Source organism: Chiloscyllium plagiosum, chromosome 9 (genome assembly GCF_004010195.1).
Source record: "Chiloscyllium plagiosum isolate BGI_BamShark_2017 chromosome 9, ASM401019v2, whole genome shotgun sequence".
Lineage (NCBI taxonomy): Eukaryota > Metazoa > Chordata > Chondrichthyes > Orectolobiformes > Hemiscylliidae > Chiloscyllium > Chiloscyllium plagiosum.
In genome coordinates, this window is record NC_057718.1 from 5606970 (window position 1) to 5626304 (window position 19335).

The 19335-nt window shown below is 43.6% G+C and overlaps 1 protein-coding gene across 1 annotated transcript in view; it reads left to right on the forward strand.

The window, feature by feature from the left end:
- The first annotated feature begins 1284 nt into the window (after nt 1-1284).
- The window catches only part of LOC122552585 (regulator of G-protein signaling 17-like), a 97179-nt gene continuing 79128 nt past the window's right edge, over nt 1285-19335 (forward strand). The window contains exon 1 of the mRNA XM_043695307.1: nt 1285-1349. Within this exon, the coding sequence (XP_043551242.1) occupies nt 1332-1349 (18 nt within the window). The 5' untranslated portion in view covers nt 1285-1331. The remainder of the gene's footprint in view (nt 1350-19335) is intronic.

Sequence of the window (19335 nt, forward strand, 5' to 3'; positions counted from 1 at the left end):
AGGAGGATAACTGGTTGAAGTCATACCTGGCACAAAAGAAAATGGTTGTGAAAACATTCAGGCTTGTACTAACGAATGGCAAGTAGTATTGCCAGGAGAAAGTGAGGTCTGCAGATGCTGGAGATCAAAGTTGAAACTTTATTGCTGGAACAGCACAGCAGGTCAGGCAGCATCCAGGGAACAGGAGATTCGACGTTTCGGGCACAGGCCCTTCTTCAGGAATGAAGAAGGGCCTGTGCCCGAAACGTCGAATCTCCTGTTCCCTGGATGCTGCCTGACCTGCTGTGCTGTTCCAGCAATAAAGTTTCAAAGTAGTATTGTCACCACACAAGTGTCAGGTAATGACAATATGGGAAACTTAATTTCCTTAACGGCTTTCTCCATCTTTAACATTGCACAGCATGAGGGAACAATAGCGTGTCATCACTTTTAAGAAGAACTTGCAGGTCTGCCTTACTTTATGTTCAGAAGCAGAAAAAATGCATTAATACTATTACTTGCATCAAATGATAGCTTGTAATTAATACTTTTCTCTTGTGGACACATTGCTAAGCTATTTGACCATGTCAGGTTATCAGTAAGATGTCTTTGTGATTGGTGTCTAGCTCGGCCCAGTAAATAGTGGGTTGTTCATAGTTCATGGCTACTTAGGTCACCACTTTTAGCCCATACTTAAATGACCTTGTCAATCTGATGTTGAACACTACAGTCTGTGTATTATAGGTAGACCCACAAAACTGTTTGGAGAGCTTCAGGGTTTTGTCCCATGATTGTGAAGGAACAATGATATATTTCTTAGTCACAATAATGTGAAGCTTTGAGGATAACTTGCAGTTAGTGATGTTCCCATGCAACTCTACCTTTTCCCTCCGAGGTGGTAGAGGTCAAGGGTTCAGGAGATGCCATTAAGGGAACCTTGACAAATTGTGCAGTGCATCATGTACGTAATGAACATCGCTGCCACTGTGCATTGCTGTTGGATGGGATGAATATTTAAATAAAAGCAACATACTGTGGATGGTGGAGATCTGAAATAAATCAGAAAATGCTAGAGAAACTCAGCAGGTCTGCTTGTATCATTGAATAATTACAGTGCTGTGGTGACACTTTATTCTGGATGATGTTGGACATTTTGAGTGCTTTTGGAGCTCATCCAAATAAGTGGGGAATGTTCCATCACATGCCTGACTTGTGCCTTTGATATAATGAATAGTCTTTGGATAGATAGAATATGAGTTACTGATCACAGAATACTGAGCCTGCATTTGTCACACTATTTTCATAGTAAGACCAGTTCCATTTCGAGCAATGATTTCCTGTATTTCTTCATCATGGAGGATTCTATTACGGTAACTCAAGTGAATGGCAATGAGAGTTTGGGCTGTCAAATTTTCTCTTGTTGGACAAGGTTATTGTATAATTTGAATGTTACTTGCCATTCATCAGCCCAAGCCTAGATATTGTCCAGGCCTTGTTACATGTGGACTCAGGCTAGTTCAAGTTCTGAGGAGTCACAAATGGTGCTGAACATTATACAATCATCAGTGAACTTCCCCACTTCCAACCTTATGATGGAGGGAAGGTCATCGGTAAGGCAGCTGAAGATGGTTGGGTCTTGGACGCTTTCACCTCGACTCTGGTGAGGTTGTCTCTTTCACCTAGAATTCAGCTCATTTGTCCATGTTTGAAGCAAGGCTCTAATAAGGTCAGGAGCTGAGTAGCCTTGGCATAATGCAAACTATGCATCAGTGAGAAGGTTATTGCAATGTAAATGCCTCTTGATAGTGCTCCTGACGACATCTTCCATTTACTTTATTGATGATTGAGAGTATCGTACTGGTCAAATAACAGACTGGATTGGATTTTTTAAATGTTTTCTGTGGACAGGGCATTCTGGGCAACTTTCAAAATTGTAAAGTCTTGTTAGTTGTTTGTTTGACCATTGCCATTTATGACTGGGTGTGGCCAGACAACATTTGATCAGATATTTGTGGGATCGCTGAGCTTTGTGTATCACATGCTGTCTTTGTCACTTAGGATGTACACAGACATGAGTTGGAGTTTCACCAGGTTGGCATCTCATTTTTGGTATGTCTGGTGCTGCATCTAGAGTGGTCTCCCACATGTTTCCTTGAAAAGATAGCTCCAGATGAAGGACCAAATCCCTTACTATGTAAGATCTGAAGAAATAGGACCGAGAGTGGGAAATTCAACCCCTTGAGTCTGGTCCTCCACTTGATATGATCCTGGCAGATATGATTGTGGTCTTAACTCCATTTTCCTGTTTGTAACCCTTTGATTCCCTCATCTACAAAAAAATCTTTCTAACTTAGCCTTGAATATACTCAATGGCCCAGTCTTTGCTGCTGTCTGGGAAAGGGTATTCCAAATGTGAATGACCCTCCAACAGAAAAAAAAATTCCTCCAACTTAAATATGGGAGATCCTTATTTTAAATGCTGCCCTCTTCTTCCAAATTACTTGGAGGGGAAACACACTGATGACCCTGTCAAGTCCTCTTGGAATCATCAGTGTTTCAATGGGATCACCTCTTGTTCTCGGAATCATAGCATCCTTACAGTGCAGATAGAGGCCATTTGGCCCATTGAGTCTGTACTGATCCTTCAGGAAGCATCCCACAGCGGAATTTGCATGTTCTCCCTGTGTCAGTGTGGGTTTGCAGATTAGTTGGATTGGTTATGTTAAATTGCCCTGATCGTGTTAGTGTAGGCTAGGTGGGTTAGCCATTATAAAGGTGGAGTTACTGGGATTGGGTGGGTCTGAGGTGGGATGCTTTCTGGAGGGACTGTGCAAACTGATGAGCCAGAATGGCCTCCATCTGGACTGTAGGATTCTATGATTCTAAGAACAAGAGGTGATCTTACTTAAACACTAAAGATTCCGCGAGGGGTTGACAGGGTTCAGGCTCAAGAGTGTGTTTTCCATCAGAAGTAGGGGCAGTATTTATAAGTAAGTACCTCCCATATTTAAACCTGAATTTCTTTTGTCAGAGAGTCGTCAAGGTTGGGAATTTCCTTTCCCAGACATGAATTGAGCCTCACTCCCTGGTGCTATGAGGCAGTAGTGGATGAGGGTAGAGCAGTGGATGTAGTATACATGGATTTTAGTCAGGCATTTGATAAGGTTCCCCATGGTAGGCTTATGCGGAAAGTCAGGAGGCATGGGATAGTGGAAAATTTGGCCAATTGGATAGAAAACTGGCTAACCGGTCGAAGGCAGAGAGTGGTGGTAGATGGTAAATATTCAGCCTGGAGCCCAGTTACAAGTGGAGTTCCGCAGGGATCAGTTCTGGGTCCTCTGCTGTTTGTAATTTTTATTAATGACTTAGATGAGGGAGTCGAAGGGTGGGACAGTAAATTTGCAGATGATACGAAGATAGGTGGAGTTGTGGACAGTGAGGAGGGCTGTTGTCGGCTGCAGAGGGACTTAGATATGATGCAGAGCTGGGCTGAGGAGTGGCAGATGGAGTTCAACCCTGCCACGTGTGAGGTTGTCCATTTTGGAAGAAGAATAAGAATGCGGAATACAGGGTTAATGGTAGGGTTCTTAGTCAGGTGGAGGAACAGAGGGATCTTGGGGTCTATGTACATAGATCTTTGAAGGTTGCCACTCAGGTGGATAGAGTTTGTAAGAAGGTCTATGGAGTATTATCGTTCATTAGCAGAGGGATTGAATTCAAGAGTCGTGAAGTGATGTTGCAACTGTACAGGACTTTGGTTAGGCCGCATTTGGAGTACTGTGTGCAGTTCTGGTCGCCTCACTTTAGGAAAGATGTGGGAGCTTTGGAGAGGTTGCAGAGAAGATTTACCAGGATGTTGCCTGGAATGGAGAGGAAGTCGTACGAGGATCGGTTGAGAGTTCTCGGCCTTTTCTCGTTGGAACGGCGAAGGATGAGGGGTGACTTGATAGAGGTTTATAAGATGATCAGAGGAATAGGTAGAGTAGACAGTCAGAAACTTTTTCCCCGGGCACAACCGAGTGTTACAAGGGGACATAAATTTATGGTGAAGGGTGGAAGGTATAGGGGAGATGTCAGGGGTGGGTTCTTTACCCAGAGAGTGGTGGGGGCATGGAATGCGCTGCCTGTGGGAGTGGTAGAGTCAGAATCTTTGGTGACCTTTAAGCGGCAATTGGATAGGTACATGAATGGATGCTTAAGCTAGGACAAATGTTCGGCACAACATCGTGGGCCGAAGGGCCTGTTCTGTGCTGTATTGTTCTATGTTCTATGTTCTAATCTAGTCCCACCTGCCAGCACCCGGCCCATATCCCTCCAAACCCTTCCTATTCATATATCCATCCAAATGCCTCTTAAATATTGCAATTGTACCAGCCTCCACTACTTCCTCTGGCAGCTCATTCCATACCCATACCACCCTCTGTGTGAAAAAGTTGCTCCAAGGTCTCTTTTACATCTTTCCCCTCTCACCCTAAACCTATGCCCTCTAGTTCTGGACCCAGGGAAGAAACTTTGCCTATTTACCCTATCCATGCACCTCATAATTTTGTAAAGCTCTATAAGGTCACCCCTCACCCTCCGATGCTCCAGGGAAAACAGCCTGTTCAGCCTCTCCTTATAGCTCAAATCCTCCAACCCTGGCAACCAAGTTTGCAAACATCATAAAAGAAAATGGGAAGGCATGCACTGAGGATGCTACAAAGAGTCTCCAGTGGGATATAGGGAGTGGGTAAAAACTTGGCAGGTGGAATATATTTGGGGAAATTGCGAGTCTATGCACTTTGTCAGGAAGGATGGAGGAACGGAATATTATTTAAATGAAAAAGACTGCAGAAAGCTGCGGTACTGAGAGATTTCGGGGCCCTCATGCATACATCACAAGAAGCTAGCATCCAGGCTCAGCAGGTAGGAGGGAAGGCAAATGGAATGCTGGCTTTCAATTTAAAAGGAATGGAGTAAAGATGTGGAAGTCTTGCTCAAATGATATTAGCACTAGTCAAATTATGAACAGTTTTAGGTCCCTTATGTCAGAGAACATAAACGGGCATTAGAGGCAGTCCAGAGCAGGTTCACTAGGTTGTATCAGACATGGAGGGACTCTCCAATGACAAGAAGTTGAGTAGGCTGGGCCTGTATTATTGCAGTTTCAAAGAATGAGGGAAGATCTTATTGCAATATAAGATTCTTGGCAGGGTAGGTATGGAGAGTCTAGGACCAGAGGACATAGTCTCAGAATAAGGGGTTGCCCAGCTAAGACAGAGATGAGGAGGAATTTCTTCTCTCCGAGGGCTCTGAATCAGTGGAGTTCTTCAGTGCGGAGAGTTGCCATCTCAGACCTTAAGCATATTCAAGGCTGAGACACTCATATTTTAATCAGTAAGGGACTCAAGGATTCTGGGGAAAAAGCATGTGCTGAAGATTATCAGATCCACCATGATCTCATTCAATGACACAGCTGAATTGATGGGTCGAGTGGCCTGCTTCAGTTCCTACGTCTTATGTGGGCTAAGGTCAGTCAGTAAGATGAGTGATCAGATAATCTAGGAGAAAGTGAGGACTGCAGATGCTGGAGATCAGAGCTGAAAATGTGTTGCTGGAAAAACACAGCAGGTCTGGCAGCATCCAAGGAGCATCCTGCTCCTTGGATGCTGCCTGACCTGCTGCGCTTTTCCAGCAACACATTTTCAGCTCTGATCTCCAGCATCTGCAGTCCTCACTTTCTCCTAGAAGATTTTAACCTACTGCGAATCCTCTTGCAAGGATGCCTTCCTTGAAGAAGCTCTCTTCCTCCCTCTACAAGGATTTCAGTGAGTCCCTCTCTCACTGCACACCCCAGGTCATCTCCTCTGCCTCCACCAAGGACATGCAGGTCCTTGGACTCCTTCATCGCCAGACCATAGCAACACGACAGCTGGAGGAAGAGCACCTCATCTTCCGCCTAGGAACCCTCCAACCACAAGGGATGAACTCCGATTTATCTAGTTTCCTCATTTCCCCTCCCCCCACCTTGTCTCAGTCCATCCCTCAAACTCAGCACCACCTTCCTAACCTGCAATCTTCTTCCTGACCTCTCTGGCCCCAACCCCACTCCGGCCTATCACCCTCACCTTAACCTCCTTCTACCTATCGCATTTCCAACACCCCTCCCCCAAGTCCCTCCTCCCTACCTTTTATCTTAGCCTGCTTGGCACACTCTTCTCATTCCTGAAGAAGGGCTCATGCCCGAAACGTCGATTCTCCTGCTCCTTGGATGCTGCCTGACCTGCTGCGCTTTTCCAGCAACACATTTTCAGATCAGATAATCTACCTTTGCTATTAGTTGAGGGATAAATTTTGGCCACTGGGACAACTCTTTCTGTCCTCACTATGGTAACATAGGGCCTTTGATGAAGAACAGCTCCATGGGTCTTTTCAAAGATAGAATGAGATTATTATTTTTTGTAATCCATCTCCATTCACCTACCTTTGCTACAGACTCTTTTCTAACAAATATTCAAAGAGATGTTGTCTGCCTTTGCCATCAAAGCCTCAATTAACCGAGTGTAACATCAAGGATCCTTCATAAATAAAATCATGGGGAAAGCCTCCTCTGGTTGGAGTCTTACCTGGCACACAGGAAGATGTTGGAGGTTGGTCATCTCAGCTGCAGGACATCTGTTCAGGAGTTCCTCAGGTTAGTGTCCTGTGCTCAACCATCTTCAGCTACTGGACCCGCTACCTAAATGCAGTGGCAACAAGCACAGATCAAAGGCTTGGAATGTTGCAATAAGTCACTTACCTCCTTATTCCCCAAGAGCTGTTCCCCATCTACAAGGCACAAGTCAGGAGTGTGATAGAATGCTCCCCACTTGCCTGGATGGGTGCAGCTCCAACAACACTCAAGAATCTCAATGCCATCCAGGACAAAGCAGCCCATTTGATTGGCACGACATCCACAAATAATCACTCCCTCTACTACTGGCACTCGGGGTAGAAGTGTGTACTATCTATAAGGTGCATTGTGGAAATTTGGTGTAGAGGGTTGAAATCTTCTGATATCAGTGATTGAGACCGAAGAACTGTCAAAATTAACAATTTCGTTGAATGGACGGGTGAAGGAAAGAAGTATATGGAAACAGTTTGGCTGAATATAATTGAAACTATATGGTCTCATGGACATTAAATGGCACACAGACTAGTGGGGCTGAATGGCCTGTTAATTCTAATTACTGGCAACTGCACCCCAACATTGTCAGAGGGTTGCATTGTAGTTTTGTTACTGGACTAATAAACCAATAAATCTGAATCAAAATACTCAGCACGCCAGGAAATTAACAGATTGTTGTAAAACTCCATCTGGTTTGTTAAGTAGGGAAGTAAATCTGCCACACCATTGATCCAACCAAATGTGACAACAGAACCAGAGCAATGTCAGTTGACTCTGAAAATGCCTACAAATACTCAAGTGCTAACTATCGCCTCCTTCAGTGCATTAGGTGTAGAACAATAGTGCTGGTCTTGCCAGTGAGGCCACCTCCCTTTAAATATACTCAATCACCTGACCTCCACAGCCTTCTGTGGCAATGAATTCCATTGGTTCACCACTCCCTGACTGAAGAGGTGTCTGTTGTCTCCCTTCTAAAATGTCTTCCCTTTACTCTAAGGCTGTGCCCTCAGGTCCTAGTCTCTCCTACCAATGCAAACATTTTCCCAAGATCCACTCTGTCCAGGCCGTTCAGCATTCTGTAAGTTTCAATTAGAACCCCTCTCATCCTTCTAAACTCCATCGAGTATAAACCCCAGAGTCCTCAAACATTCCTCATATGTTAAGCTTTTCATTCCTGGGACCATTCTCGTGAAACTCCTCTGAACCTGCTCCACGGCCAATACATCCTTCCTGAGATATGAGGCACAAAACTGCACACAATACTCCAAATGTGGTCTGATTAGAGCCTGATAGAGTCTAGAGTCATAGAGATGTACAGCACGGAAACAGACCCTTCAGTCCAACTCATCCATGCCTATCTGATACCCTAAACCAATCTAGCCCCATCTGCCAGCACCCGGTCAATACCCCTCTAAACTCTTCCTATTTGTATATCCATCCAGATGCCTTTTAAATGTTGCAATTGTACCAGCCTCCATCACTTCCTCTGGCAGCTCATTCCATACATGCACCACCCACTGCGTGAAAAAGTTGTCATAGAGTCATAGAGATGTACAGAACGGAAACAGACCCTTCCATCCAACCTGTCCATGCCGACCAGATATCCCAACCCAATCTAATCCCACCTGCCAGCACCTGGCCCATATCCCTCCAAACCCTTCTTATTCATATACCCATCCAAATGTCTCTTCAATGTTTCAATTGTACCAGCCTCCACCACATCCTCTGGCAGCTCATTCCATACACATACCACCCTCTGCATGAAAAAGTTGCCCCTTAGGTCTCTTTTATATCTTTCCCCTCTCACCCTAAACCTATGCCCTTTAGTTCTGGACTCCCCAACCCCAGGTCTATTTACCCTATCCATGCCTCTCATAATTTTGTAAACCTCTATAAGGTCACCCCTCAGCCTACAACGCTCCAGGGAAAACACCTCCACCCTGTTTAGCCTCTCCCTGTAGTTCAAATCCTCCAACCCTGGCAATATCCTTGTAAATCTTTTCTGAACCCTTTCAAGTTTCACAACATCTTTCTGATAGGAAGGAGACCAGAACTGCACGTAATATTCCAACAGTGGCCTAACCAGTGTCCTGTACAGCCGCAACATGACCTCCCAACTCCTGTACTTAATACTCTAACCAATAAAGGAAAGCATACCAAACATCTTTTTCACTATCCTATCTACCTGCGACTCCCTTTTCAAGGAGCTATGAAGCTGCACTCCAAGGTCTCTTTGTTCAGCAACACTCCCTAGGACCTTACCATTAAGTGTATAAGTCCTGCTAAGATTTGCTTTCCCAAAATGCAGCACCTCACATTTCTCTAAATTAAACTCCATCTGCCACTTTGCAGCCCATTGGCCCATCTCATCCAGGTCCCATTGTAATCCGAGGTAACCTTCTTCACTCTCCACTACACCTCCAATATGGAGCCTGAGAAGTACATTTCCACTTTTAGATTGAAGTTCTGTCAAAATAAATGCCATCATTGCATTTGCCTTCCTTACTACTGACTCATTCTGCAAGTTTACCTTGAGAGAATCCTGGATTAGAACTCCCAAGTGTCTTTGCACTTCAGACTTCTGGACTTTTTCCCCATTTAGAATATAGTCCGTGCCACTATTCTTCCTATCAAAGTGCATGACCTTACACATTCTCATGTTGTACTCCATCTGCCACTTCTTTGCAATCAAACAAGCGTCATGCTTTTTAGACTTCACCGTATCGCTCTTTTAATTTTGCAATCTACATCCAGCTGGATTTATTTCCTAGCATCTTTGCATTCATATAAACTCCAAAGAAAATCAATGTTACAGATGTTGTACATTAAACTGGGGAACACAAATTGCTCCTAAACAAAACATTTATATGACAAAAAACCCATTTATAAAATAATAGGAATGATAAACAATATGCCTTCTTAACCTTCCAAGCTATTGACTCAATGTTATAATTGGAAATGTTTGTGAGTAAACACATGTAGAAAGCCTTAATTATTGACATGCTTTGATGAGTAGTGTTTTAGGCGATGTATAGTATAATGGACAAATTGAGGGTTCTAACCCTTCAATGGATTTGAGACAGTTTAAGAAGTTGCAGGCTGAAACAATGTTAGAACTCTCACAACCCCTGAAGTCTATAATGTTTGCATAATCCATTTTTGTCACTTTTGTCACTTAACCATGCCTTGATCTTTTATAGCCAAGTGCTGACCAGGGGTCAGTTCCACAGAGTCCAGCAGAGCAACTGTGATTAATTGGAGAGTTACAGATGCTGATCTGTCACCATCTGAATGCTTAGTAAGAACCCAGGCCAGAGTAGACATTTAACTGAGGCGCCTGTTTGCCTTCTCAGTTACATAAACATGTAGCGAGGCATAAATTACACGGTATAATTTTGAAGAGGGGGAGGGAAGTTATCAATCATGTGCCAGCTTTTCGAAAGATTTTTTCAATTTGTCTGTCCACGCCTCTGCTTTTTGCTCACTCCCCCATCCTGACTCTGCAAACATTTTCTTCAAAAATAAATTTCTAAACATTGGGGGAACACTCTGATCTTCAGAGATATGTTGTGGGACCTTTCAACATTTGCCCTCGAGGGAAGATGAGACTTTGGCTTAATGCCACCTCCTGAAGATGCCACCCCTGCCCTTCCCTCAGCATTGGTAGTAGGCTGGGTTCTTGGGGTGAAGTCACGGGAATGGGTCTTGAACCGAAAGCCTTCCAATTCAGACTAGAAGTGCTGAACTCTCCAGCAAAAAATGAGGGATTAGCTTGTGGGTAAAAAGCTAGAATTCAGACTGACATAAGTCAAATCTACAAAACTGAGTTTGTAAACTGACCCCACATGAAGTTATTTTTCAGCATAGCACAAGCAATGAGTTATAACAACGGCTTAGGACTGTGTATGTCTCAAAGTGCCAAAGAAAACAAAACATACACAATTTGTTTTAAAGGATAAATCCTTTCTGTAAATAGAATTAAGGAAATCCTAACCAGATTGTGTGTGTGTGTGTGTGTGTGTGTGTGTGTGTGTGTGTGTGTGTGTGTGTGTGATCCTCTTGATTTAATTAACACGTGAAACAGCTTTGGAAAATACAAGCCGTGCCTTCCTCTATTTTCAGTGCCACATGATGAGGCATGCCAGCCTGGGCCAGTGGGGTTTCCTTCATGCAGACTTCTTCTAGCTGGGGATGTTGTTAATTAATCGAATGAGCAATTCTGTGTTTGGCATGCAGATGAAATGAAGAATGGGCCGCACTGTGTGCACATACACTGCTCACCTTGCAAACCCAAGTGAACACCAAGAGTGTTGGGTTTATCACCAGTTGTGTGTATGTGTGGGGGGCTGTGAGTGAGAGAGATTGTGGCTCCATTTCTCATCTATCTCCACTTGTGTCTGTCGGTGCATCTGTGCCTCTCTCTGTCTCTGTGAGTTTGTATGTGTGTGTTTGTCTCTTTCATTTATCCCTCAACAAACAAGTAAATAATCTGGTTATTATTATTGTTCATTGCTGTATACAAATTGGCTGTCACATTTCCTGGAGTACACGTGATTGTACTTAGTTTCACTATTGTTTATGGAGTACTTTAGAACATCATGTGGTTGTGAAAGGTGTTACATAAATGCAAGCCTTCCTTTGATTTTATTCCTTCCTTCTCCTTCCCTAACATGTTTCTGACCTCTGTGTCTCTCTCCTAATTTTTCCTTCTGTGGATTTTCTCCCCCTCCATCTCTTGCTATAGCAGTGCAGAGGATAGTGTAACTGGCAGTCTCTTGTGGAGGTAATAATACAGTCATTGAAGAGTAGTGAGGATATTTACCAGTGATGTGTTGTCGCTAATCTTTGCATCAATGTGGAACTGCAGACAGAGAGGAATCATTGGGGAAGATGTTGGTTTTGGCCTATTTTAGACTTGCCACACGGCTGACAGAGTGCATCCCAGCCAAAGTCTAAAATCAGGCCTGGGGCCTCATTAATATTTTTATGAACAAACTGCTGGATCCTGCCCCCTGTCCAAAGGCAGCTCACATCTCAGCATCATTAGAATCAAGCTGCTTGCTTCTTCAACTGAGACCAGGACAAAGGTGTCTGCTTGATTGGCACCCCATTTGCCATCATGAATGTTCCTTCCTTCCATTGCTGGTGCATAGTGACCCCAGGGTTTGAGTTATAAGGCGAGGCTAGGACCTTTTTCTGTGGAGCGTCGAAAGCTGAAGGGTGACTTTACATAGACTTACAAAAGGCATGGATAGGGTGGATAGTCAAGGTCGGTTCCCTGGGGTAAGGGAGTCCAAAGCTATTTAAGGTTTAAGGTGGGAGGAGGAAGATTTAAAAGGGAACTGAGGGACAACGTTTTCAACTGCCAGAGGAAGTGGCAAATGCAGACACAGTTGCAACACTTAAAGACTATTTGGACAGGTAAATGGATAGGAAAGGCTTAAAGGGATATGGGCCAAATGCAGGCAAATGGGATTAGTTTCGTTTTGGAAATCTGGTCAACCTGGCAAAGATGGGAAGAAGGGTCTGTTTCTGCACTGTATGACTCTATGATTTTACACAGCACCAACCACATCTGCTACCATCTAGGAGGGCAAGGGCAGCATAGGAATATATAGGAATGCCACCACCTGGAAGTTCCCCTCCAAGTCACTCACCATCCTGACTTGAAAATACGTCGCTGTTCTTTCGCTATCACTGAATTGGAATCCTGGAACTACCTTCCGAACAGCATTATGGATGTTCCTACAGCATACGGACTGCAGCAATTCAAGAAGGCAGCTCACCACCACCTTCTCAAAGGCAACTAAGGAGGGCCAATAAATGTTGGACCAGCCAATTAGATTAGATTAGATTACGTTACAGTGTGGAAACAGGCCCTTCGGCCCAACAAGTCCACACCGACCCACTGAAGCGCAACCCACCCATACCCCTACATTTACCCCTTACCTAACACTACGGGCAATTTAGCATGGCCAATTCACCTGACCTGCACATCTTTGGACTGTGGGAGGAAACCGGAGCACCCGGAGGAAACCCACGCAGACACGGGGAGAACGTGCAAACTCCACACAGTCAGTCGCCTGAGGCGGGAATTGAACCCGGGTGTCCGGCGCTGTGAGACAGCAGTGCTAACCACTGTGCCACCGTGCCGCCCAATGATGCCCACTGAAATAACAATCTGGTATCCATAACAATCTACCCTTTATTTACCTGTGCATAGTACTAATCCAGCTTCCCTGGACCCAGCTCTCAGAGTGAACAGAACCTCTGACACTCCTGTTTATATCTGTCAGCCAGGGCTCCCTGATTGGACCAGATTAATAGCCCCAATCAGGGAACTCATATTCTATGAGGTCTACCTGCCTGACCTCATTACAATCACCACACCCACATCCTCCCAGGAGGAAAAAGCAGTAAAACAGATTAATGAGACAAACTCATTTAACTTGTCTTCTGCAATTCAAAATGGAGAATGTCCATTATCTTCATTTCTAAGTATTACTGTTTCTTTTGAAAAAGTTTCCAGTTGCCTTCAACATTACACCATTTCTGTCTTGGGCCAGCTGTGATGCTCCAGTGAAGTCCAGTGCAAGCTCTAAGAGCGGCATCTTATTTTCCACTTGAGGGCCCCATAGCCTTCTGGACTCAATATCAAGTTCAATCATTTTAGGGCCTGAGCTCTTTCTTCCATGTCTTTTACCCCTGCACACCCCAGGAAATTTGTGAAGTGATCCATATTTTTGTTTAGATTGGGATTATGTTCAGCATGGACTGGTTGGGTTGAAGGGTCTGTTTCTGTGCTCTATGACTCTATGTCTTGTCATCACGTCATGCCTTTAGCACAGCCAACCCATTTTCACATCCTTCTGGACTCTTTTCTGGCTTACCATTACCCCTTTGTCTTGTCTCCCTCTCAGCTCCATATCTACCTATTTCCTCACTCACGTCGGCCCCCCTGCTACCCCAACTCCCTGTTTTCAAGCATACATACCCCCTTTCACCAGATACTACTAGTTCTGATGAAGGGTCGCTGGACATAAGCATTGAATTTGCTTTCTCTCCATGGATGCCACCAGATGTGATGAATTTCCCAAACAGTTTCTGTTTTCTTTATTCATTCATTCCCAAGATGAGGGTATCGCTGGCTGGGCAACATTTATTGCCCATCTCTAATTGCCCAGAGGGCAGATAAGAGGCAACCACATTGCTGTGGGTCTGGAGTCACATGTAGGCCAGACCAGGTAGGGATGGCAGTTTCCTTCCTAATGGATTTTTCCTACAATTGGCAATAGATTTGTAGTCATCATTAGACTCTGCCACGGTGGTATTTGAACCCAAGTCCCCAGAACATTACATGTTTTTGATACTGTTACTTTCAAACTTTTTTTTTCCCCTTCTGAGCTGTGAAAGAGTAAAAAAAGAATGTGGAGGTGGTGTGGAAGTGAAGATATTTCAGTAATAGTGGGAAGAGAGCATCAGCCTTTTCTGGTTCCCCACAGTTTTTTTTAATTGAAAATAATTATTTTCAAAAAACTTGTCGTTGTTAACTGCTTATGTTTAGGTGTTATAATTACTTCAGCAGGCTGAGCAGGACAGGGCCTGAAGCCTGCGACTGAATTTCTATGAGGTTACATGGTTAATGTCTGGAGACCTCCAGGAGCACCTCAATTAATGGCAGGAACTCAAGTCAATCAGTCATCAGAACAACAGCAAAACTACTGAAACAAACATGGGGAATGCTGGAGCAAATCAGCAGATCTGACAGCATCTGTGGGGAGAGAAAGAGAGTTAACGTTTATGGTCTGGTAATGACTCTCCTTCAGAACTGAAAGATGTTAGAAAATGGGACAAAAGCAGAACTCGCGGAAGAAACTCAGTAGGTCTGTGGAGAGAAAGCAGAGTTTACATTTCTGAACTCCTCTTCAGAACTCATAATGGAAAATGCTTTTTTAATATTTTTGACAGAAGTGGCAGAGGAAGCGAAAGAGGAAATGTTGTGGAGGTCCAGTATAAAAGACAAAGTGGTTGTTAATAGTGGAGAAGGACAAAAAGAGGTGTAAATAGGATGTGTAAGGGAGAGAATGGGTCCTGTCTGGAGCAAGGTAATTTGTTGAAATGGAAAACAACTGGGAGGTTATGGTCATTCCCAGTCTGTGTTTTCCTTTTCGAATGTAAAGGAAACTGTATTAAGAGCAGTAAATGCAATAGATTAGGTTGAAAGAAAAATAAGATTAAGGTGGTTTATTGAAATGGTGAGCTGCTGGGCGGTCAGGATCATTTCTATGGTCAGAGCGGAGGTGTTCTGCAAAACATTCACTGTGTGTCTTTGAGATGCAACATGTGAAGTGCCTGAAATGGGGCCTCATTGCCTTTGTCTTACCTTCATACCGCTGTTCCAACAAAGGCCTGTTTCTGCCTCCTTTGTTGTGTTACTTCACGTATACATTTACAGCAATAAATATTCCTTTATTGTTGCCATGACTACCACACAAGGTATCAAAGTCTTTTAACTGTTTGCATCTCTTGAAGAAGATGTTTTTTTTTTGGAAACAAAAAACGAATTGCTTGCTTCATATTACAGTTCTACCCCACAAAAGAAGTATATACATAATGAAACATCATAGAAGGGGGTCATTTGGCCCATCGTTCCTGTACCAGACCTTTGGCATAATTACTTATTAGTCCCACTTCGCTTCCCTTTTTCCGTATTCCCGTGATATTTTTCCTTTCCAGTTTATTTAGTTTTGTTTCAATTGAATCTACTTCCATTGTCTTTCATGTTATATGTTGGCTCTAAATGGTCCATTTAGTCCAGCTCGACCATTTCAATTTTTACACTCCGAGAGAATAAATTATTTAATTCGTACTTATTCCCATTTACTTATCCCCATTTTTTTTGTTTTCGCCCTTTTCCAATCTAATCTCGAATATTGACATTATTTCAGCTTCACCTGCAGGTCCCAGCAGTGAATCCCACAGCCACACCACTCTCCGCATGAAAATATTTTCCTTGCCTTCTGTTCGAAATTGCTCTTGTAGACTGCTGTAATCTAAGTGTCAGCTGTGGCTCAGTGGTAACGCTCTCACCTCTGAACTAGAAGGTTGTGAGATCCAGCCTCATAGAAAATCAAAATAAACATTTTGTGTTGTTTTGAGGGAGTGCTGTTGTCTCGTGGTTGGTGTGTTAAACCAAGACTCAGCCTGTCTTCTTCAGTAGATACAAAAAATCCCAGAATATTGTTTGAAAGAAAAGTAGGGATATTATCCCCAGCACCCTGAGTAATGCTTATACCTCACTCAACTTCATGATAACTTCTTCTCTATTCCCACATCAATGGCACATGAGGCAGTCAAAGAATGTCCTTATGTCTGTTTCCATAAGCTGGATTTTTCCTGGAATACATCTTTAACTTGTAACCAGAGACCTGCAGCTTGAGGAATCAATCTGATCATAGTTGACCAGATGACTCTCCTACTCTCATAGCCTACCATTGACATATTGTGGAACATTTTAACAGGTTGACTTTCAACCCAGTTGGCTACATTATGAAAGCATGTTCCTTGGCTGTCAAATTTGACTTGAACCCTGAGCTTCCCGTTCAGAAACAGGGACACTACCTACAACACCACAATACATTGATTGAAACCTCCATGATCAACATTCTGGAGGTCGTCATTGACCAGAAACTCAACTGCACTCTACATAAACGCGTTGGCTACTAGAGCAGGTTGGAGGCTCGGAATACTGCGGCCAGTAACTCACCACCTGACTCCCCAAAGCTTGTCCACCATCTACAAGGCACAGATCAGGAGTGTGATGGAATACCCCCCACTTGCCTGGATGGGGGCAGATCCAACAACACTCAAGAAGCTTGACACCATCCAGGACAAAGCAGCTGGTTGGTTGGCTCCACATTCACAACCATCCACTCCTTCCACCACTGACACTCAGTTGCAGCAGTGTGTACTATCTACAAAGTGCACTGCAGAAATTCACCAAAGATCTTCAGACAGCGCTTTCCAAACTCAAATCCACTTCTGTCTAGAAGGACAAGGGCAGCAGATACATGGGAAACCCACCACATTCAGGTTCCCCTCCAAGCCACTCACTATCCTGATTGGGAAATATATCACCGTTCCTTCACTGTCGCTGAGTCAAAATCCAGCTCACCACCACCTTCCCAAGGGCAACTACAGATGGTGAATTAATTCTGGCCTCACCAATGATGCACACATCCCATAAATGAAAAAAAACCTTCCCTACAAATGGATCATCTGGTTGCTATTACTTTTTGATTTTGAGAGTTTACTGTGCACAAATTGGTTGCCTTTTTAAAAAGAAAACATTCATAGTATGTAGGCAGCACTGTCTTATCTAGCTTTTAATACCTATCCCCATTTGCCCAGGGGTCAGTTAGGGATCAGCCACATTACTGTGAGTAGCAGATTCTCCATTCCTGAAAGATATTAGTGAAGCAGGAGTTTTTTTCAAACCACAATAGACATTAAGCAAGTGTTTTAGTGAATTCAGATTTGCACAGCTCCCATGGTGGAATTACAGTCCGTCTCCAACATGACGTTCTGGGCTACTAGCCAGTGACATTACTACAATGCCATTGCCTCCTCTTATTTCTTATTCTGCAAGAGTGATTAGGCTTTAAAAGTACTTCATGGACTTCAAGAATGCCTGGAGATTTTTCAAACTTGTAAACGGTGCAGTAGGAATTCAAATTTGCGGTGGCACAGTGGCTTAGTGACACTGCTGCCTCACAGCTCCAGGGGCCCGGGTTGAATTCCCACCTCAGCAGCTGTCTGTGTGGAGTTTGCACATTCTCCTGTGTCTGTGTGGATTTCCTCCAGATGGTCTGGTTTCCTCTCACAATCCAACAGATGTTAGGTCAGGTGAATTAGCCATGCTAAATTGCCCATCGAGTTAGGTGCATTTGTCAGGGGTAAATATAGGGTCGGGAAATGGGTCTGGGTGGGTTATTCTTCGGAGGATCAGTGTGAAGTTGTTGGGCCAAAGGACCTGTTTCCATACTGTAGAGAATCTAATCTAAAAAAAAAATCATTATTTTTATATCAACAGTACTTCATCCTCAACCACTCTGTTGGAAAGCCTTGGTTGGAATTTACTGAGTTAAAACTGAGTGGGAAGGGTATATGAGAAAAGGTAGGAGAAATCTACATAAAGGGTCACGCAGTGAATCATTTGGTAATGCAGTAGTTGTTTATTTAAATATCTTTAATTAATAGGTTCTAATTAAGATGTCCAATCTCACCGGAGCCAATCAGCATGGTATATTTTAAGCAGCCTTTGATAATGTCCCCTCAAGACAATTTGTCATGGTGTAAAAACAAGTTTACCTTGTTCAAAACGGAGCATACACTTCAAAAAAAAAAATCACAAGGGAGTGGCTGAAAAATGTTTACTCCAGAAATGTGTTTTTTTGGTAATGGGCTTTTTTTTTTCCACAATGTTTTTCTCCCCCTTCTCGATCCAACTCATTTCTTCCTAACATACAGTTTGCTCTCGAGTATTGCCTTGTGACAGCTCAGTGTTCAGAACCGAGCTCAGGAGGTTTTTAGAATCAGAGAAGATTCAACAACTGGCTATTGCGTCCCTTCGAATCACTTTGAGGAAACCGCCTAGTCCAATCCCCCACTCCCTTGAATGTTTCTCTTCCTCCTTTTAAAGCAAAAGCATAAAGAGAAAGAAAATGTAAAATTAATTGGATCTGATTGAGGTATACAAAATAATGAGAGTTCTAGACAGAGTAGATCATGATAATCTCTTTCCCATGGCAGACGTGTCTAATTCCAGACAGTATAAGTTCAAGATAAGGAGTTTAGAGGCAATCTGAGAGTTTGTTTTTCACCCAGGGGTGGTAGAAATATAGAACATGCTGCCAGAGAGGGTGGTGGAGGCAGGTACTATCACAGAATTGAAGAATCATCTGGATGAGCACTTAAAGTGCCAGGGCATAGGACCTTATGAACCAAGTGCAGGTAAATGGAATTAGTGTAGTTGGTTGGTCAGCATAAATGTGGTAGGCCGAAGGGTCTGTTCCTATGTTGCATGACTTGATGACTCTAATTCTCTTTTATTTATATAGAATAATTTTCAAGTGGTGTCTTGCTCACATAGATAAAACAAAGAACTGTGGATCATAGATTTGAAGGTATCATAGAACCCCTACAGCTTGGAAGTAGGCCTTTCGGTCAAACAAGTCAACACCGACCCTCTGAAGAGTAACCCGCCCAGACCCATTCCCCTACCCTATATTTATCCCTGACTAATGCACCTAACTTACACATCCCTGAACACTAAGGGACAATTTAGCATGGTCAATTCACCTAACCTGCACATTTTTTGGACTGTGGGGGGAAACCCATGCAGACACATGGAGAATGTGCAAATTCCACACAGACAGTTGCCCAAGGCTGGAATCGAACCTGAGTCCCTGGTGCTGTGAAGCAGCAGTGCTAACCACTGAGCCACAGATGCCTCCAAACCTGTTGAGTTTCACGAGCAATTTCTCTTTTTGTTTCTTGCTCACATATGTCCAATATCAAGCAAGCAACAGAGAAATTTAAGGTGAGAGCTGTTGTATGTGTGCCTTGTCATTAAGAACCTCATATACTGTGTGTATCCAGTGTTGAGACGCTGCCTGGCCTTTTCTCTGTTTTGGGTATTCTGCCGATAT